The sequence below is a fragment of the Gossypium hirsutum genome, chromosome A13 (genome assembly GCF_007990345.1).
Source record: "Gossypium hirsutum isolate 1008001.06 chromosome A13, Gossypium_hirsutum_v2.1, whole genome shotgun sequence".
Lineage (NCBI taxonomy): Eukaryota > Viridiplantae > Streptophyta > Magnoliopsida > Malvales > Malvaceae > Gossypium > Gossypium hirsutum.
This window is the reverse complement of record NC_053436.1, coordinates 95,233,513-95,256,052: the sequence shown is the minus strand read 5'-3', so window position 1 is coordinate 95,256,052 and position 22,540 is coordinate 95,233,513. Positions and strand designations below refer to the sequence as shown.

General features: G+C 36.6%; 1 protein-coding gene and 2 non-coding genes across 3 annotated transcripts; 1 reads left to right on the top strand and 2 right to left on the bottom strand.

The window, feature by feature from the left end:
• The first annotated feature begins 603 nt into the window (after positions 1-603).
• Positions 604-1,986, top strand: LOC107894477 (aspartic proteinase nepenthesin-1). The gene has a single exon (XM_016819749.1). The coding sequence runs from the start codon at positions 604-606 to the stop codon at positions 1,984-1,986; it is 1,383 nt and encodes a 460-aa protein (XP_016675238.1).
• Positions 1,987-5,321: 3,335 nt separating this feature from the next.
• LOC121213411 (small nucleolar RNA R71) lies at positions 5,322-5,428 on the bottom strand. The gene has a single exon (XR_005908793.1). It is a non-coding gene; the product is annotated as a small nucleolar RNA R71 (small nucleolar RNA).
• A 6,461-nt stretch (positions 5,429-11,889) lies between these two features.
• LOC121213465 (small nucleolar RNA R71) lies at positions 11,890-11,996 on the bottom strand. Its single transcript, XR_005908846.1, has one exon. It is a non-coding gene; the product is annotated as a small nucleolar RNA R71 (small nucleolar RNA).
• Between the last annotated feature and the right edge of the window lie 10,544 nt (positions 11,997-22,540).

Below are 22,540 nucleotides of genomic sequence, written 5' to 3'. Positions count from 1 at the left end.
GTATAATTGATTGAAGATGTATTACAATTTACAATAGTAAAATAAAATGTAATTAAACATAAATAATTCAAACCAGGGTAAATTTAATGCATAAAATGAAACTAAAAAACCCCTTGTTCTCAATTCTTTTCAAAACATTTTTATTAAACTTTTATTCTCTCATTTACACCTACTTTTATTTTAATTTTCCAAAAATCATTTTCAAAATTTTTAATCAAACATTTACAAGAAAATGAAAAGGAAAGCAATATTTAATTCCTCAAACCAAAGGCATCCTTAGTTTTTTTTTCACGATGTCCTCTAATTTTTCTTTTTCCCTATCAACTACATTCAAACTTTATTTTCTTTTCACTCTTCCATCATACCAAGCAGACCCTAAAAATACTTTATGAGTAGACATAGATGGACCAAAAGTAGAATAGTTTTCTATTTGAAGAGTTCTAAAAATTGAAGTCAGGACCATTAGTTTTTCTGTATACTGATCAGTATCATTCACATGTACAAGATCAATTAATGAATATTAGAAAATTGAAAATATTATCTATAAATATGTGTAAAAACTAACAATTCCATTGCACTGCAGACTTCCCTTTCGCTTCAAAAATGTCTTTATCCCTTCGTTTTCACACCGCTAAACTGTTCTTATGCCTCTGTTTAACATTATTTCAACACCATGTCACGTTTTCTGCTTCGAATCCTACTGGTCTGACCCTAAGGGCTGTCCTGGATGATTCTCCAAACTCTCCTTTATACCTTATTGAAAACATGACTATAGCTGAAAGAATCGAAAGATTTATCCAAGTTACCAATGCTAAAGACAATTATTTGAATCTTAATGCAAGAGTAGGCCCTGATAATTCTAATTCTCTATCTCGAGTAGTAATGGCTCGAGATGGTTTATTTTATTCAGTATGGCTTCTAATAGGAAGCCAAGGCCAAGAAGTGAAGCTGTTGATGGACACAGGCGGTGGTCTAACATGGACGCAGTGTCAGCCTTGCCTAAATTGTTTCCCACAAAATCTTCCAATTTATGATTCTACAGCTTCCACTACTTACTTCACACTTTCTTGTGACCATCCTCTCTGCCAAGTCGAGGGTGGCGTTTATACTTGTGTCGATGACTTATGTATCTACGTTCATAATTATCATGGCGGCCTCTACACTACAGGCGTCGCATCCCTGGAAACATTCTATTTCCCTAAGGACCCATCTACTGCTCTAACTTTCAATAATCTCGTCTTCGGTTGCTCTCGGGATAGTCGTAACGTGGTTTTTCAGGACACCGAACTTTCAGGGATCTTTGGAATGAACATGATGCCGGATTCATTGATGAGTCAGCTTTCTAGTTATACTAACTCTCGATTCTCCTACTGTTTGGTCCCATTTCCTGATTTAATACCTCATACACTTGTTCTAAGGTTCGGAGATGACATTCCACTGTTTCCTCCAGAACGTGTTAAAACAACGATGTTCGTGCACGCACCTTACCTCTACAATTACTACGTGAACCTGGTGACTATAAGTTTTCTAAATGATCGTCTAGGATTTCCTCCATCTCAATTTCAGCTGAGAGAAGACGGGTTAGGTGGTTGCTTCGTTGACTCTGGATATTTGCTCACCGCAATCGAAGACAACTATGTTGGAGGGGTGAATGCATATGATGTACTAATGGATCTGTTTACAGCTTATTATGAGAGCAACAATCTTAGAAGAACAACGGATCCGTCAGGACTTGACATGTGTTTTGAACGTCCAAATGATTTTAATAATTTTGCAAATCTAACATTCCATTTTGATGGTGAAGCCGATTACTTCGTTCCTCCACAGCATTTGCATATCTTCCAACAAGATCACTTCTGCGTAGCAATAACAAGGGGAAGATACGCAACTGTGCTTGGAGCATGGCAGCAACAAAATAAACGTATGCTTTATGATGTAGGTCTTGGTAGACTCCAATTTGCTGATGAAAACTGTGCGAATGATTAATGGTTTTTGGTTATGATTGTTGGCGTATGGACTTCTACTTATTAATAAAATATTAGTCCTGATTTCAAATACTGTTTTTCTGTTTGGAAACAATCTGATTATTTCAAAATATTGTTTTGGTGTTTTCAGTTTGAATTCAAACACTATTGTTAGTAACTCAAGTTGCAAGCTTGTTCATGTTACAGAAATAGTAGGCTGGCCTAAAATGAACTGACTTCTTCAGTGTCCCACTGTCATAATTAGTTTTCATTGTATTCTTCTATATATAAACCATAAACCAAAATATTCCGGGACTAAAATTGCTCCAACTCCACTTACTCTCCTCATTTCTTCTCTTTTGAATGAAACGATGAAATTAATACTCAGTTGTTGCTTCATCTCTTTTTTTTTTTAAATATGATTTTACACATTTAATATTTAGTTACTTTTTAAATATTTTATTTTTAATTACAATAATTAATGTTAAATAATATTTTTTATTTAAATTATTGAATATAATTAAATTACATTAACTTATCAATTCAAATAATAATTAAAACATTTTTAACATATTCAACATACAATACAGTTTTGCTTTATGTAATTAATGCAAAAGAACATTATTCAAAACAATAATTAATTAAAATAATTAAATCTAATATTTAAAAAATAATTAACATGCTTATTATTTTATTCAAGTAATATTTTACATCAATCAAATTAACTAATAATTATAATTTATAATTATAATTATCATAATTTTTTCTAATATTTTAGGTTTAGAGTTCTATTTAATTAATATATTTTAAACTTAGCACAATCTTTTTAACTAATAATTGTAATTTGAGTTCTAATTATTTTAAAATTTTAATTATCACAACTTCTTGTAAATTATAATTATTTTTACATGTATAATTATCACAACTTATATTTTATTTAAATTTTTAACTAATAATTCTAAATTAAATATTATAATTATTTTTAAATTTGATGAAAAATAAAGGGTATTCTCGTTAGTTCAAAAAATTTTCAAACTCGTGCTTTTATATATACTAGGTGCAAAGGTGGTCCACCAATGGTCCGGATGATGGCTAATAAGGGCTTAGGTTGGCCCCTTGAAACGCCCCCAACTAGAGAAGAAAGGCCCTAAAAGATTCTAAGACTAGACATATGGATCTAGGACGTGGGAGATAAGCCTAGAAGCCCCAGAAGAGTCCAAAAAGTTATGGAGAGGGCTAGGTCCTTATGGAATAGGGTAGAAGTTTTCGAAAGGTCTAAAATATTGTAGCCATGTAAAGATAGATCTAGGTTAGTATAGTGATAAACCGAAATTTATACATATTTTTATCCCATGCCTAGCATATTTTTGGATGAATTATCCTTAGATTTGGTGAATTTAATGCTCCTAATCCTTTAATTTCATGTTTTATACTTAGGTGAGCATAGGAGAGTAAAAAGAGCAAGAAACGGGCCAAAAACAGAGAAAATGGGCCAACGTAGGAAATCAACACGGCCTGGACATCCTCACACGGGTAGTTCACACGCCCGTGTCTATTTAACAGATTGCAACATGGCCTAAGCCACCTCATACGGGCGTGTCCCTATCAAGCCCAAATATAGTCCTATTTGGAAAAGGTCACTCTTGAGGGTTTTGAAGCATTTTAAAGCCTATATAAACACCCCATGAGGTACCTAGAAAAGACACATAGAGTAGGAGGCAAGGAATTACTCGAAGAAAGCTGATTGATCCATCTCAGAAGCCGGATTATCCTTCAAGACTGAAGATCTCCCTTCAATTTCCTTCAGGAGTTTTTGGGTTTTCTTTATGTTTTGTTATCATTATTCTTCTGAGATGTTCTCTTTTACACTTATGAACTAAATCCCCTAAATACCTAAGGGGAATGAAACCTAAGACAGATCTTGTTGTTATTTCCTAAATTATATGATAAATATTTGACTTGTTCTTAATTATTAATTATTAATTTTTGCTTTAATATTCCAGGATATTGATTCAAGTATTGATTTGCTTATTTAGAGGGGCAAAAGTACCTGTCTAAGAGTAGATCTAGCATAATTAAGCGAAGTTGATTGCACGCCTAGACATAGGGTGACATAATTTTGTAGGATTAGGGTGAAACCTAATAAAGGAATCCATAGATCAAGTTAATGCAACGCTAAGGGTTTTAATTAGAAAGAGATTTCAATTAATCAACCTAGGGTTAGACATTGTTAGTCTCGAGAGAGATAATAATATAAATTAGAGATTTTTACGGATCAAGTCAAATGAATAAATTGTCTAATTCAGAGTCAATAACAAGTGAAGTCTAGGTGGATTTTTTCCTTGGGTATTGTCCAAATCATTCAGTTTTCCCAAAAGTTATTTCCCAAATTTACTTTTTGTGCATTCTTAGTTTAGTAATTAATTTAGATAAAACAAACCCCTTTATTTTTAGGCTAGATAATAAAAAGAAAGTTAATACTAGTACTTTTAGTTCCTTTGGGTTCGACATCCCAGTCTTGCCATAAGGTATACTACTGTTCGATAAGGTGCGCTTGCCTTTGTTGTGATAATAGTTAGTTTTCAAGAACGAACATTCATAAATTATAAAACTTATCATGATTCACATTACATCAAGTTTTTTGGCACTATTTTCGGGGAACTAAAATATTAAGAACGCTCAATTTTTATTACTTTAGCCATTTATTTTATTGCAATTCAAATTTTATTTTAGTTTTGTTAATTTTACTAATTTTTTTTCCTTCTGGTAGGTTTTTATAGTTTATGACTAGAAGAAACCCATCGGGACCATTACTTTTTTATAGTGAGATCGATCGCACAGCTCACAGAAACCTAAGAGAAATAAGGAGAAGCCTAAGATACACAGATGAAGAGCAAAAGGACAATATTTCCACCACAACTGAGGAGGTGGCTAAAAATCAAGAAAGTCCGGTACCTCCTGCAATTGCTGCTGATCTAGTAAATCAGAATCCTACTCCGCGCACTATGTATGATTATGCTAAACCTACTTTAACAGGAACTGAGTTGAGTATAGTTAGGCCTGCTATTGCTGCAAATAATTTTGAACTGAAACTTAACACAATTCAAATGATACAATAGTTTGTTTAGTTTGATGGTTTGTAGGACGAAGACCCAAACACTCATTTGGCAAATTTTCTAGAATACACTTTTAAAATCAATGGCATTTCTGATGATGCCATTCGTCTTCGGTTATTTCCCTTTTCGTTGAGGAACAAAGCTAAACAGTGGTTGAACTCGTTACCACGAGTGTTAATCACTACTTGGGAACAAATGACCGAAAAATTTACTTAAATATTTTTCGTCGGCTAAAACGGCTAAGTTCAGGAATGATATCTCTTCTTTTGTGTAGATGGATCTAGAAACACTCTCTGATGCATGGGAGAGATACAAGGATCTTTTGAGAAGGTGCCCTCACCATGGGTTACCACTTTGGCTACAGTTTCAGACATTCTACAACGGTGTGAACCCCTCAACAAGGCAACTTATCGACGCAGCTGCTGGTGGGACTATCAATAACAAAACACCTGAAGTGGCTTACAAATTTATTGAAAAGATGTCCCTAAATAACTATCAGTGGCAAGTCATGAAAACAAAGCTGACAAAATCAGCCGGTGTTTTCAACCTTGATGCGATTACTATGCTATCTAACCAGGTAGAACTTTTAAATAAAAAGATTGACGGTTTATAACTCAGGTACATCCAGTGATGAGATGTGATTCAAATGGAGGAGGAGTACACACAAAATATCAATCCTTCAACCTCAACACCGAGGAGGAACAAGTTCAATATATGAGTAACAATAATTCAAAACCTCAAAATAACCCATACATTAATACTTATAATGCAGGTTGAAGGAACCATCCCAACTTCTTATGGGGTAGTCAAGGGAATCAAAGGCCACAACATCCTCCGGGTTTTCAACAACCACTTTACCAATAGGAAAAGAGCCGAACCTTGAATAGATGCTAACGAAGTTTATCTCGGTGTTAGAAACTCGTTTTCAGAATACCTAAACAGTACTTAAGAATCAAAAAGTGTCGATCCAAAGGCTCGAAACTCAGATAGGACAGGTCGTTAAACTGATTTCTGAATGACCAGAAGGTAGCTTGCTGAGTAACATTGAATCTAACCTAAGGAAACAGCTCAATGTGATTACCATTCAAGATAAGAAAGGGTTAGTTGAACTTGAACCTAAACCGAGGCAAGGAATTGTCGTAAGTAAAGGTAAAGGTAAGGTAGACCATAGTGAGCGGAAACCAGTAAGTAGAGAGTACAAACCTCGTGTGCCATACCCCAATGTGACAAGGAAAGACCACACAGACGAACAATTTGGTAAATTTCTTAAACTATTAAAGAAATTACACATTAACTTACCGTTTATTGAAGCTCTTTCGCAAATGCCGAAAGCAGTTAAATTCTTAAAAGAACTTTAGCAAATAAATGGAAGTTGGATGAGGCGTCGCATGTAGAATTGAACGCAGTTTGCTCAGCCGTTCTACTACCTAACAAGTTGTAAGATTCAGGGAGTTTTACAATTCCTTATTTAATTGGTAGTTTGAACGTAAATAACGCATTGGCTGATTTAGGGGTGAGCATTAATGTTATACCTTATAAAATGTTTAAACAGGTATGTCTTGGGAACCCAAACAAACTAGGATGAGCATTCAATTGGCTGATAAAACCATTAGATTTCCTATGGGTATCATTGAAGACGTTCTTGTTAAAATCGATAAATTTATATACCAAATAGACTTTGTTGTTCTAGATATGGAAGAGGATAGTAACATACCTTTGATTTTAGGACGACCTTTTTTAGCGACTACTAGAACTATAATTGATGTTGGTACAGGTGAACTCACACTTCGTGTAGGTGATGAAACAATCACTCTTCAAGCTCGAAATTCTACTAATACTGATCATGTGGTGCAACCTTCTTTGTAGGAAATACGTTCGAAAAGCATACATGAGCCTTGTTCAAATAACAACAAAGGACCGATCTATGAAGAACGAAGGCTACAAATTAAGGAACTAGATGAATGGCGGGCAGAGAAATTGAGAGCACATGATAGACCACAACCACGCCATGATGAGCTCAATGTTTCGCCAAATCAACTTAAGGTTGGAAACAAAGTACTACTAGATGCAGCAGACCCTCGTATTGCCACGTATGAACCTAATGGAGCAATCCCTCTTACGGTACTCAGCATTTTTCCATATGGGAAAGTTGAGGTAATTCATCCTAAATTCGGCACCTTTAAGGTAAATCATACCTGTCTAAAACATTATTTTGAGTTTGATAGCAAGAATGAGGAGTGTAAACTCCTCGCACCACCATGACCACGTAACAGAGAGGTAAGTCGAGTTTAGACTATAAATAAGCGCTCCTCGAGAGGCAACCCGAGCACTAACGGTGCTAACTTCTTTAAATTTTAGTTTTTAACATTTAAATCACTAACTAAGCACTTGAACATAGGTTTTCCAGAAACCACATGGCCAGGCACACGGGCGTGCCTTAGGCCGTGCCCATACCACGGGGGGCAACACGGCCGTGTGAAAATAGAGCAAAATGTTTCCCAACACGGGATTTGACAAGTTGCCACGGCCGTGCGACATGGCCGTGGGAAATTCTGGAAAAACAACACGGGCAGATGACACACCCTTGTCTAGAAGCCGTGGTTGAAACTGAGCAATTAACACGGGCGTGCAACACGCCCGTGCCCACCACCCGTGCTCGAGACTATGAAATTAACACAGGTGTTTGCATCCATACACGGGCGTGGAAGAAGCGAATGAAGTAGGACACGGCCGTGTGCACCAACACGCCCAACGAACACGGGCGTGGGCTAAATTTCAGAAGCGCCCTAAATTTGAAAATTGCAAAAAAAACATGGGCTAAAATAAGGGCACACGGGCATACCCCACAGTCGTGTGCCCCAAAATCTATATAAACCCTTCACTATTCATCATCCCCTTCCCCATAACCTAACCCTAGCAGCCAAAATCCTCTTCCCCACCACCGACCAACCACTCTTAGCCCTCTTCTCTTCTCCTATTTTTCTCCACTCTCTTTCCCTTCTTTCCTTTTCTCCCCTTGCGCGACCCACACCACCCCACCACCCACGCCCGTGGCTGACCCCAATCGCACCCAACCTTCACACCATTCCTCTTCCGACCACCGGTCCTCTTCTAATGTTCTTCTTGCAGGTATATCATGACGAACCAAAAAGGAAAGAAGACTACCATTCCCGCCTCAAAGAAATGAAAAAGAACAGCATTCTCCTCGAGTCCCACTACCGAGATCAAGGACTCATTCCTTCAATTTCCACTGGGACCACAAGAGGAACTTTTCTAGATATTACGAGCCCGACCCCTAGTTGTGGGCCGTTGCATCGATTGGACTGCTTTAGAGCAGATCCAACTGGCTGACGCAGTCCAGGCTCTTCTGACAACTGACCCGTGGGGGCTATTCTTCAAAATCATCGAGTCGACGTACCTCGAGCTAACACTCAAACTCTGTTCAACCTTCCACCTTTAAGTCGTTATAACAGAGTTTGATGATCTTGGAACGGTCCAGTTTTGTCTCGATGGTTTAGTCTGCCAGTTGAGCGTATCTGAATTTGGAGTCGCACTAGGACCATATACGGAGGAGTTCATGGACGACGATGACTTCACTAGCCTCCATCACCACATCCATTACTCTCTTTCAAACTGCTGGAGGGCCCTCGTTCTTGCTTCGGCCACCTATGACCCTAGTCGTTCCAAGGCATCGGCTCTTGCCCCATCCCTGCGATACCTACACGCCATCCTAGCCCACACCCTAACAGGACGGTGAGAGAGCACCGGCGTCGTTAAACTAACGATGCCTACTTTTTATGGAGCATGGCGAATGGCCACGTGTTTGACCTCGCCTATTTCATCGCCCACGTCATTCGCCATCAAACGGAGCGGCACAGGAAGAGAGTCATCCATCGGCCCTTATGTGACTCGCCTAGCGTGGTACTTCGATCTCCTCAACACGGCGGCACAAGCATCCTCCCTCACTCTCATCGGTTAAATGTCTCCACAAGGCATCTCAAGTATGCTGCATATGAGGATGATCGAGCGATGTCATGGATTTGATCCTCCTCAGTACCGCCTAGTCCAGTCAGCCGAGCAGGAAGACCCAGAGGACTTTACTGATGATGTCCCTCCACCTCACGAGGATCCAGCCTCTTAGCCACCACCTATTCATCGTCCAATTCATGAGGTGGCTTCACTCTCTGACATCTCTAAGCACCTCACTAGATTCGAGCAACAATATTTCCAACGCTTTGATCACATTGATGCAACTCTACATCAGATTTGTCAGCACCTTCACATCTCATCACCGCCCCCACCTTGCGAACCATCTAGCGATGAAGATGTTTAAAGACTTTTATTTATTATTTTTATGTTTTTATTTTTATCTTTTTAAAACTACTTTTTATTTTATTTTTCTTTAATTTTATTTCTACTACATCCTTAGGTTTTATAATTTATATCAAGTAATTTTTATTTTCGGCCATTTCTTTATGAGTAATCATGCTACTTTAAATTTCCTAAAGAGTTAATAATTTTATCGTAGTTATGTAGAGCTCCAAAGCTCACTATTACTTAGGAAATTGCAAATCCACTGGAAAAGGTTCTCCACGACTGTTATGTCATGCTCGACCACGACCATAGCTACCACCAGATATAATATTCTTTTGGCGCAGGACTTATGGACTAACGAACCTCTACCACCACCGGAGTATCCTCCTCAAATCTCACTGATAAACCGTAATTTATACATGTTTTTATCCCATGCTTAGCACATTTATGGATGGTTTCTCCTTAGATTTGGTGAATTCATTGCTTCTAATTATTTAATTTCATGTTTTATACTTAGGTGAGCATAAGAGAGTAAAAAGAGCGAGAAACAGGCCAAAAACGGAGAAAATAGACCCATATGGGAAATCAACACAGCATGGACTTCCTCACACTGGCATGTCACATGGCCGTGTCCCTTTGGAAGGATCGAAACACGACTTACATGGGTAGACTACACGCCCGTGTCTATTCAACAGCCTTGACCACGGGCTGGAGTAATCGTACACGGGCATGTCACACGGACGTGTCCCTGCCTAGCCCAAGTATAACCCTATTCGAAAAAGACCAATTTTGAGAGCTCTGAGGCATTCTAAAGCCTATTTAAACACCTGATAAGGCACTTAGGGAGGGGACGCACAGTAGGAGGCAAGGAATTACTTAAGGGAAGTCGATTGGTCTATCTCAGAAGCCAGATTCATCATCAAGACTGAAGATCTCCCTTCAATTTCAATTTAGAGGTTTTGAGTTTTCTTTATGTTTTGTATTCATTATTCTTCTGAGATGTTTTCTTCTATAATTATGAAATAAACCCCCTAAATACCTAAGGGGAATAAAACTTAAGACGAATATTATCTGAATTGTATGATAAATATTTGACTTGTTCTTAATTATATGTTCTTAATTATGTGTTCTTAATTTTTGTTTTAATATTACAGGATATTGATTCGAGTTAATGCTCTTATTCAGAGGAGGAATAGACCCTGTCTAAGAGTAAATTTGTCATAATTAAGCAGAGTTGATTGCACACCTAGAGATAGGGTGATAAGATTTTTCCAGATTAGGGTGAAACCTAGTAAGGGGATCCATAGATTGAGTTAATGCAACACTAGGTGTTAATTAGAAAGAGATTTCAATTAATCAACCTAGGGTTAGACGTTATTAGTCTCGAGAAAGATAATAATATAACTTAGAGATTTCTATGGATCAAGTCAAATGAATAAATCGTCTGATTCAGAGTCAAATAACAAGTGAAGTCTAGGTGGATTTTTCCTTGGGTATTGTCTTAATCAATCGAATTTTCCCAAAAGCTTCTTCCCAATTTCTCTCTGTGCACTCTTAGTTTAGTTAATTAATTTAGATAAATAAATCCTTAATTTTTAGGCTAGATAATAAAAAGAAAGTAATTACTAGTACTCTTGGTTCCTTTGGGTTCGACAATCCGGTCTTGCTAAAGCTATACTATTGTTTGGTAGGTACACTTGCCTTCATCGTGATAATAGTTAGTTTCAAGAACACTTAATTATAAATTTTTAAAACTTGTCCCGAATATCACGTATCAAGTTTTTGGCACCGTTGCCGGGGAACTAGGATATTAGGAACATTCAATTTTTATTACTTTAGCCATTTTACTTTCATTGCAATTTAAATTTTTATTTTCTTTTCTAATTCTTCATTTATTCTCTTTTGACAGGTTTTTCTAGTTTATGACCAGAAGAAACCCGTCAAGACCATTACTGTTTGATAGTGAGATCGATCGCATAGTTCGCAAAAACCGAAGAGAAATAAGGCGAAGCTTAAGATACACAGAGGAAAAGCAAGAGGATGATATTTCAACCAAAATCGAGGAGACGGCTGAAAACCAAGAAAATCCACTACCTCCTACGATTGCTGCTAATCAGAATCCTGCTTCACGTACTATGTATGATTAAGTTAAATCTTCTTTAACAAGAACTAAATCGAGCATAGTTAGGCTTGCTATTGCTGCCAATAATTTTGAGCTAAAACCTAACACCATTCAAATGATCCAACAGTTTGTTCAGCTTGATAGTTTGCAGGACAAGGATCCCAAATCTCACGTGGCAAATTTCTTAGAATTTTACGACACTTTTAAAATCAATGGCGTTTCTGAGGATGCCATTCGCCTTCGGTTGTTTCCCTTTTTGTTGAGGAATAAGGCTAAACAATGGTTGAACTTGTTACCATGAGGGTCAATCACTACTTGGGAACAAATGACCGAAAAGTTTTTATTAAAATATTTTTCGCCGGCTAAAATAGCCAAATTACGTAATGATATCTCTTCTTTTTTGCAGATGGATTTAGAAACACTCTACAATGCATGGGAGAAATACAAGGACCTTTTGAGAATGTGCCCTCACCATGGGTTACCACTTTGGCTACAGGTTCAAACATTTCATAATGGCCTGAATCATTCGACTCGACAGATGATCCACGCAGCCTCTGGCGAAACCATCAATAATAAGACACCTGAAGATGCTTATGAATTTATAGAAGAGATGTCACTGAATAATTACCAGTGGCAAGTTAAGAGGACAAAACAGCTAACATTTTTAACGTCGATTCGGTCGCCATGCTCTCTAATCAGGTAAAACTTTTGAACAGAAATATTGACGGTTTTCTTGGTTCTTCACAGGTTCACCCAGTAATGCAGTTGGAAGCAAGTAGAGGTGGATCAAGCAATTCAGATTACCCACCCTAAGGCTACAACATAGAGAACGAGCAGTTAAATTATATGGGTAACAATCCTCTATCTCAAAAGAATCCTTATAGTAATACTTACAATGCAGGTTGGAGGAACTACCCAAATTTCTCTTGGGGAGGCCAAGGGAATCAGAGACCACCACCTCCAGGCTTCCAACAACCACCCTACCAACAAGAGAAAAAGCCGAACCTTGAGGAGATGCTAACAAAATTCATCTCGGTGTCAGAAACTCGTTTTCAGAATACCGAGACAACACTTAAAAATCAACAAGTGTCGATTCAAGGGCTCGAAACTCAGATGGGATGGCTCGCCAAACTAATTTTTGAAAGACCACCAGGAAGTCTACCTAGTAACACTGAACCCAACCAAAAAGAGCACGTGAAAGCAGTTACACTAAGGAGTGGGAAAGTGTTAGCTGAATCTGAAAAGAAGCCACCACAAGAACATGATAGAAAGGAGGTCGAACCCGAAAACAATGACAATCTAATGCCAAAAGAATATAAACCACCAATCCCATACCCAGTAAAGTTGAAAAAAGACTGCATGGATGCACAATTAGGTAAATTTCTTGAAATTTTTAAACAACTGCATATTAACTTACCTTTTTTGAATCTATATCACAGATGCCTACATATGCAAAATTTTTAAAGGAGCTTCTAACAAACAAAAGGAAGTTTGAAGACTTATCTACAGTGAAACTTAATGAGGAGTGCTCAGCCATACTCCAAAATAAATTGCCAACTAAACTGAAAGATCCAGGAAGTTTTACTATTCCCTACTTAATTGGTAGTTTGAATGTTGATAAAGCACTAGCTGATTTAGGCACCAGTATTAATTTAATGCCATATAAAATGTTTAAACAACTTGGTCTTGGGGAACCTGAACCCACTAGGATGAGTATTCAATTAGCTGATAGATCTGTTAAATATCCTAGGGGAATTATAGAGGACGTACTTGTAAAAGTAGATAAATTTATATTCCCTGTTGATGTCGTTGTGCTTGACATGAATGAAGATGTTGAGGTGCCTTTAATCTTAGGTAAGCCATTTTTTGCCACTGCTAGGGCTGTAATTGATGTGCGTGATGATAAATTGGTACTTAGAGTGGTGATGAAGAGATTATTTTTAAAAATTTTTATGCCATGAGATTTTCTAGGGAACAGGATGACTCATGTTATTTTATCGACTCTATTGATCATGCCACTCAAGATTCTTTTCAGGAAATCATATACAAAGACACGATGAAACTGTGTCTCGCCCAAGGAGAGGGGGTGGATGATGATTCTGAGGAAGGAACCTAACTAAACTCCAATGAAACCTCCCCAAACATAGCAGAATATAAGGGGATTAAGGTAAAAGATGAACTTAAGCAAAAAACCTCTATTGAAGAACCTCCCAAACTGGAACTTAAACAATTGCCGATTCACTTGGAATATGCATTCCTTGGAAATAATTCTACATTACCGGTAATTATTGCATCCAACTTGCAACCCAAGGAGAATGAGGAATTACTCCAAGTATTAAGAGAGCATAAAAGGGCCATAACTTGGAAAATTTCTGACATTAAAGGGATCAGCCCTTCTTTTTGCACCCACAAATTTTTAATGGAAGATGAATATAAACCATGAGTGTAAGCCCAAAGACGACTGAACCCCAACATGAAGGAAGTTGTTAAAGCTGAGGTAATTAAACTCTTAGATGCTGAAATTATTTATCCTATTTCTGACAGTTCTTGGTTGAGCCCAGTGCAGGTTGTTCCTAAAAAAAGAGGCATGACTGTTGTAGCCAATGAGAAGAATAAATTAATCCCAATAAGGACAGTCACAGGTTGGAGAGTGTGCATTGATTATAGGAAGCTAAATGATGCCACGAGAAAAATCGCTTCCCCCTTCCATTCATTGACCAAATTTTGGAAAGATTGTCAGGGCATATGTACTACTACTTTTTAGATGGACTCTCTGGCTATTTCCAAATCCCAGTAGCTCTTGAGGATGAAGAAAAGATGGTATTTACATGTCCATACAGTACGTTTGCTTATCGTAAAATGCCTTTTGGATTATGTAATGCTCTTGCTACTTTTCAGCGCTGCATGATGGCCATTTTTGACGAACTCGTAGAAGACGTCATGGAGGTATTTATGGATGATTTCTCAGTTTTCGGTAACTCTTTCCATCTCTGCCTCAAAAATTTAAAACGAGTGTTAATAAGATGTGAGGAAACAAACCTTGTGCTTAACTGAGAAAAAATTCACTTTATGGTTCAAGAAGGTTTTGTGCTAGGTCATAAAATTTCTAGTAGAGGGATTGAGGTTGATAAATCTAAAATTGAAACCATTGAAAAACTACCTCCCTCTAATTCGGTTAAGGCTATTAGAAGTTTTTTTAGAACATGTTTGGTTTTATAGAAGATTTATTAAAGACTTTTCTAAAATAGCTAAGCCTTTGACTAAACTACTAGAAAAAGATATGGCTTTTAATTTCGATCAGGAGTGTTTAGAAGCATTTAATACTTTAAAGGATAAACTGACTAAAGCTCCAATTATAATTGCACCTGATTGGAATTCACCTTTTGAACTAATGTGCGATGCGAGTGATTTTATAGTAGGTTTAGTTTTGGGACAGCGAAGAGATAAACATTTTCAACCTATCTATTATGCTAGCAGAACTTTGACAGCCGCACAAAAAAACTACATCACCACGGAGAAAGAGCTACTAACTGTGGTTTTTGCATTCAATAAATTTAGGTCATATTTAATATTGTCTAAAGTTGTCATTTATACTGACCATTCCACTCTTCACCACTTTTTTACTAAAACTGATGCAAAACCTCGACTCATTTGATGGATCTTATTATTGCAGGAATTTGACTTGGAGATTAAGGATAAGAAAGGAGCTGAAAATCTCGCGGCTGACCATCTCTCCAAGCTTGAAAACTCAAGTACCAAAAAGCCAGATGACATTGAAATAAATGATTCATTCCCTGAAGAACAATTTTTTGCTATATCTGATTCTAAGGTACCTTGGTTTGCAGATATTGCAAATTTTTTAGCCGCTAACATTATCCCAAAAGGGTTAACACATTAGCAAAAAAATTGATTCTTCACTGCTGTGAAAAACACTTCTGGGAAGACCCTTTTCTTTTCCGTAAATGTGCAGATCAAATCATTAGAAGATGTGTTGCAAGGACAGAAGCATTGAAAATCTTGGAACATTACCACTCAGGACCGACTGGAGGACATTACGGTGGAAATAAGACTGCACATAAAGTCCTCGAATTAGGTTTTTATTGGCCCACTCTATTCAAAGATGCCAACAGGTATGTTACTTCTTGTGACAAATGTCAAAGATCAGGTGAAAACAGGTTGATGCTGTTGAACAACTTAGATGAGTGGCGAGCCAATGCATATGAAAATTCCTGCCTATACAAGGAAGCGACAAAGCGCAGCCACAACACCCGTTTAAAGCAACGAAGGCAATTTGAAGTTGGAGATCTTGTCCTGTTATATAACTCGAGGCTCAAATTGTTTCCTGGAAAGCTTAAATCACGATGGTCAGGTCCTTTTGTAGTTCAAACTGTGTTTCCATATGGCACAGTAGAGGTAAGTCATCCATCACAAGGCACTTTTAAGGTAAATGGACATCGTCTCAAAATTTCTAACGGTGAGAATTTCAAAGATGATAAAGAGAAGCTATGGCTCCATAAAGTTACCTGAATATACCTACAAGGTAGAGTCAAGCTTAGACTATAAACAGGCGCTACTCGGGAGGCAACCCAAGCACTAACAGTGTCAACTTCTTTAAATTTTAGTCTATAACATTTAATTTACTAACTGAGTCATTGCATATAGGATTTTCAAAACCACACAACCAGGCACACGGCGTGCCGTAAGCCATGCACATACCACCAGAGGAAACACGGCCGGACGATACGGCCGTGTGAAAACAGAGCAAAAATGTTTCCCCAACATGGGATCCGATAAGTTGCCACGGCCGTGTGACATGGCCGTGAGCAATCCTGCCAAAATAACATGGGCGTGCGACACGACCATGCCCACCGACCGTGGTCGAGCCTGTGAAGATAACACGGGCGTGCGCCTGTATACACGGGGGTGGGAGAAGCGAATGAAGATTGACACGACCGTGTACACCAATGTGCCCAATTTCGAAAACCACGAAATGCACGGGCTGAAATGAGGGCACACGGGCTGCCCCACGGCCGTGTGCCCCAATTTCTTTATAAACACCTATTTTTATTTTATTTTTTATCTTTATTTTTTTGAAACTACTTTTTTCCTTTTAATACTATTTTATCTTGAGATTTTATAATTTTTATTTGGCTATTTTTTTACGAGTAATTATGCTTCTTTATATTTCCTAATAAGTTCTTGATTCTATCACAGTTATAAGGAGCTCTGAAGTTCACTATTACTTAGAAACTTGAAACTCCAATGGCAAAAGTTCTCCACGACTGCCAAGTCCTGCCCGACCACCACCACCGGAGTATCTTCTTCCACTCTTATCATTGTCTTGGCCGATTATTCTCCATAACTCCAATTCAAGGAGTTCATTCATCGTTCAGGAAGTTTTACCTTTCTCCCTATCTTATGATTATATATCTATATTTTTCAATATATCCATCTTTGTACATTGAAGGAAATGTACATCATAAGTGTTAGGGGTCTTTTCTTTCATCATTAAAAATCCCTGAATTTTGTTTTATTCTCACGTGAATCACTCATATCACCATTAGAATGAATTTTAATTAATTTATGATTTTTATTGATATGTCTTGAATTACAACATAGGCATTTATGCATTGATTGTTTAAACTTTAAGACATTAGGGAATCAAGCATGATAAGTTGATTTTTGAAGAATTAAAAACTTTTAGGTTGCTTCCCTAAGCTTAAGCATTATCCTGAGTTGAAATTCAGAAGTTTAAACATCAAAAAGCCATAATTTTTGTAAGATCTTGAGCCTTTAGAGCATATGTTATTTCTTTCATGCTCATTTCTATTATGAGTGTGTCAATATTGATTTGTTGTTCTAGAACTTGCTTGAATATGCATGTCAAGACCACACCATTTGATTTGATATGTCGAGATGATAAAGGAACTTAGGTTTAACCCACTCACTCCACAAAAGTATACCTTCATAATTAACCCTTAGTGAACCCCTTTGAGCTAAACAAGCCACTAATTGATTTACCCTCAATATTAACCCATAACCCATTATTGTTGAAATCCCCTAATTTGATCCCTATTTTTGTCAAGATTTGATTTGAATTAATTGCTTATCTATGTTTTATTCTTCGTTGCGAAATAATTAAGTTCTATGCCATTTGACTTGCTTGTTCTAAAAAAAAAAACTTACATACATATTAGTAGTAATTCGTCATTTTTGAGCTTGAGTGTTAATTCCATATTCTGAAAAGAAGCTCACTTGTATTCAACTAATAACTAGTTATTTTTCTAGTTAGGTGATTTCTTCAATTCAATTTCGATTCCAACTTTTTTTTCAGCCTGTGACCACACCCCCTAACCAAAGCCACATTACAACTCTCTAAAAGACCTTTTTGATTGATGTATCAGCTCAATTTATAGTGGTGGAGATTTGATTTTCAAGCAAGCCTATGGCAATAGCTTTTCATATTGACTAATGAGTGCTTTAATTGATGTCCTTAAACACCTTGAGTGATTTGAGTGAGTCTTTAGTGAGGATGTTAAACTCTGTGATATTTTGATCAAAGGTAATCACTTAGATAAGGGGAGACACCTATGTTTTCGTGATAAAATACTCAACTTGGAATGTTTGAAACTTTGATGTACTTTTAGTTGAATTTTCAATGTATGAATACTTATGGATTATTTTGAGATATTATTGATAGGGATTATAAATTGAGAAGATTTTATTTTGATTGTGAGTTGAGGATTTTGCTTGAGGACAAGAAAACGCTTAAGTGTGGGGGTATTTGATAAACCGTAATTTATACATGTTTTTATCCCATGCTTAGCACATTTATGGAGGGTTTCTCCTTAGATTTGGTGAATTCAATGCTCTTAATTCTTTAATTTCATGTTTTGTACTTAGGTGAGCATAGGAGAGTAAAAAGAGCGAGAAACGGGCCGAAAATGGAAAAAATGGACCCACATGGGAAATCAACACGGCCTGGACTTCCTCACACTGGCATGTCACACAGCCGTGTCCCTTTGGCAAGATCGAAGCATGACTTACACGGGTAGACTACACGCCCGTGCCTATTCAACAGCCTTGACCACAAGCCGGAGTAATCGTACACGAACGTGTCCCTACCGAGCCCAAGTATAACCCTATTTGGAAAAGATCAATTTTGAAGGATCTGAGGCATTCTGAAGCCTATTTAAACACCTGATGAGGCACTTAGGAAGGGGGACGTAGAGTAGGAGGCAAGGAATTACTCAAGGGAAGCTGATTGGTCCATCTCAGAAGCCGGATTCATCATCAAGACTGAAGATCTCCCTTCAATTTCCATTCAAGGGTTTTGGGTTTTCTTTATGTTTTGTATTCATTATTCTTCTGAGATTTTTATTCTATAATTATGAACTGAACCCCCTAAATACCCAAGGGGAATGAAACCTAAGACGGATCTTGTTATTATTATCTGAATTGTATGATAAATATTTGACTTGTTCTTAATTATGTGTTCTTAATTCTTATTTTAATATTCCAGGATATTGATTCGAGTTAATGCTCTTATTCAGAGGAGGAATAGACCCGGTCTAAGAGTAAATTTGTCATAATTCAGCGGAGTTGATTGCACGCCTAGAGATAGGGTGATAAGATTTTGCCGGATTAGGGTGAAACCTAATAAGGGGATCCATAGATTGAGTTAATGCAACACTAGGTGTTAATTAGAAAGAGATTTTAATTAATCAACTAGATGTTATTAGTCTCGAGAGAGATAACAATATAACTTAGGGATTTCTACGGATCAAGTCAAATGAATAAATCGTCTGGTTCAGAGTCAAATAACAAGTGAAGTCTAAGTGGATTTTTCCTTGGGTATTGTCTTAATCAATCGAATTTTCCCAAAAGTTTTTTCCCAATTTCTCTCTGTGCACTCTTAGTTTTAGTTAATTAATTTAGATAAACAAATTCCCTAATTTTTAGGCTAGATAATAAAAACAAAGTAATTACTAGTACTCTTGGTTCCTTTGCTTTCGACAATCCTGTGACAACCCGAATTAGGGCCTAATCAGAATAGTAGTTTTGTGACCACAAATCTAAAATAAAAATAATTGTTTTACAATTATTTTGGGGTTTATGATATGATTTCATGATTTCGTGAAAATTTCATGATGAAATTCTATGCATTGAGCTTTTAAGTTGAGATTAGGGACTAAACTGAATAAATTGTAAAACTCGTGGTTTAGAAGTTTTTAGTATGAAATTGCTTTGGGATATTAACTAGGAGGTCCTAAATAGCAATTTGAACCATTTCTAAGTTATGGACAAAAGTTGGACATGGAGGGAATTTTTGGAAAGTTTAGTAGTAAGGGCATTTTGGTCATTTGAATATTAAATGAAATAAAATGGGAAAAATAACACAAAATTGGTCATCATCTTCACTAGTTGCTGCTGAAATTTTCTCTCCTCCATATCTAGGGTTTCTTCAACTTTCAAGCTTCATAGTAAGTGATTTCAAGCCCCGTTTTTAATGTTCTTCACAATTTTGAAATCCTCGTAGCTCGGTTTACCTATTTCTACCATTATTTCGAGTTAGGGTTTATGTTTAAAAATTTACCCATTAATGATAGGCATGTATTTTGTTGTTTGATGGTAGAATATGAATGTTTTAAGTTAGGAGAACGATCTTTTCTAAGAAATTTTTAACGAAAACAAGCAAAACGACATAATCGATAAAAATACCTATTGTTCATAACTATGTGTTAGAGTGAGAATTTGATGTTTCCATAGAAGAGAAAAATGATCAGTAGGTCATTAAACATAAGAATAAGGGCTGAAATTAAATTTCCGATCCTTGGGGCAAAATCATAATTTTGTAAAAGTTAGGGGGCAAAAATGTAATTTTTGTATAATATGATTTTTGGATTAAAATAAATAGTTTGAGTGTTAAATGAGCTAAATATGTTGTTATAGATCAAGAAAGGCGTGCAATCGACCTCGAACGGGGGAAGGAGAAAGTTTTGGACTAAATTGCAAAATTTCCATATTTTGCACCGAGGTAAGTTTGTAAGTAAATAATACATTAATTTCATTTACATTCTTATATTTCAGCCTATTATATATATATACTAGCTGATGTTGAAGTATAAATCGACTATTGGAGGAATGGAAATAAGTAATAAAGACAGATACCGGTTGAACGTTCAGAAAGATCGAATAAAATAGAGGGAGCGTAGCTAGGTCACATGTATGGTGCTGAGTGCACATCATGTGTACAAGAAAGCTACGAGATATTATGTAGTAGCTAGGTCACATGTGTGATACGGAATGTATCCTATGTAGACAAGAGAGCTACGTGAGAGATAAATGTAGCTAGGTCGCATGCGTGATTCCAAGTGAAGGACACCATGTAGACAAGAGAGCTACGAGACAAATCGGCTAGGTCGCATGAGTGGTACTAAGTGTTCACCATGTGTACAAGAGAGCCGAATTAAATGAAATATGATGGTGGGGCTGTGTGCTGAAACCATCAAGTATTGAGGATTAATTCGAATTGTTCAATGGGATGGCTTTGTGGTGATATTGTAGTCATGGGCCTATACTTGTGATGTATGAAATGTGGTGAAAATGATTTGTGATATATATATATAAGTTAAAATGAGGTTAGTACAAAGAATGTGTGAAAAAGTGAAATTAGCATTAAAATTGTTTTGGACAGTAGCAGTGACGTGATTTTGAAAAATCACCAAAAATAGAAGGAATTTAATTAGAGGTTGAATGAGATGTTAAATTAAAGGTTAATGAGTTTATTTTCATATAAAAGAAACAGAGCAAGCAAAGGAATTCTATATTTTGAGATATTTACAATTGTGTGTGACTTGCTCAGGATGACTATGTGATCCCCTATTCCAAATTTGAAAAATCATTAAAAATTGTACAAAACAAATTAAGAAATATATTTATATGCATAAATTCCTTTTTGATTCTAGTTTTAAATGAAACAAGTTTCATTGTTATTTGAATTGTGTACTGGGAGAAATTCAATTCGTGTGAACAGAGGTCAGATCAGTTGAGCTGTGTAACAGGGGAAAATTTAACTAATAAACTGTACTAATTGGATGAACCAAAAATTCTAGAAAACAATTAGTAAGAATTTTTATGAGTATAGATTCAGGGAAATTTTACCGATTTGAATTTCGAGTTTCGTAACTCGAGTTATGATTTATTTAGTGATCATGACGCAGGAGGGACGGCTTGATCAAATCGGAGTAAATAGTAAAATTAAAAATATGATATAATTGAGTTATGTTGTAAACATATTAGATTCCTTATTTGTTATTTATATACTTACTTACTAAGCTATAAGCTTACTTTCTTTTCTTTCCTTTGTCTTATAGTGTCATCCAGCTAGCACAGGAGTTAGAGATCGTTGAAGATCCGCCCGCACTATCAATACTCTTGGTATTTGAACTCAACATTTTGAAATATGGCATGTATAGCAGACTTAGTTATTTTGTTACGTGTCATAATTGTCTAGGTTTAAAATACTAATTATAGTATCAAACTAATCATTTTGTACGAAGCCTTTGAAATTGGTTTGTATTGTTAATGGCATATGTTATAATGATTCATGATCAAATTGCACGCCATATTTTTGTTGGGTTTTATTTAATAGTATATACTATAATTTGTTAATACCTCGTACCCTGTTCCAGCGACGGATACGGGTAAGGGATGTTACATTTAGTGGTATCAGAGCTATGGTTTAGTCGGTTCTCGGACTAATAAAGTGTGTGTAAAAGTCTAGCTATACATGCCATAAAAATATTGTGATAGTGTGGTGACTCCTGATTATTCTAAACTGTGTTTTGTTTTAATATAATAATAGATCCTGAAGGAACTGCGGCTGATGATGCTGCTAGTAATGCGCCGGCTCCCGCACAAGGGACCGCGCCTGTGGAAAGTAGACCTGAGACATTGAGACAGGGAGATGAGGCTCGGGATGCCTTTCTCCAAATGATGAACAATTGGTATACTGAGTTTAT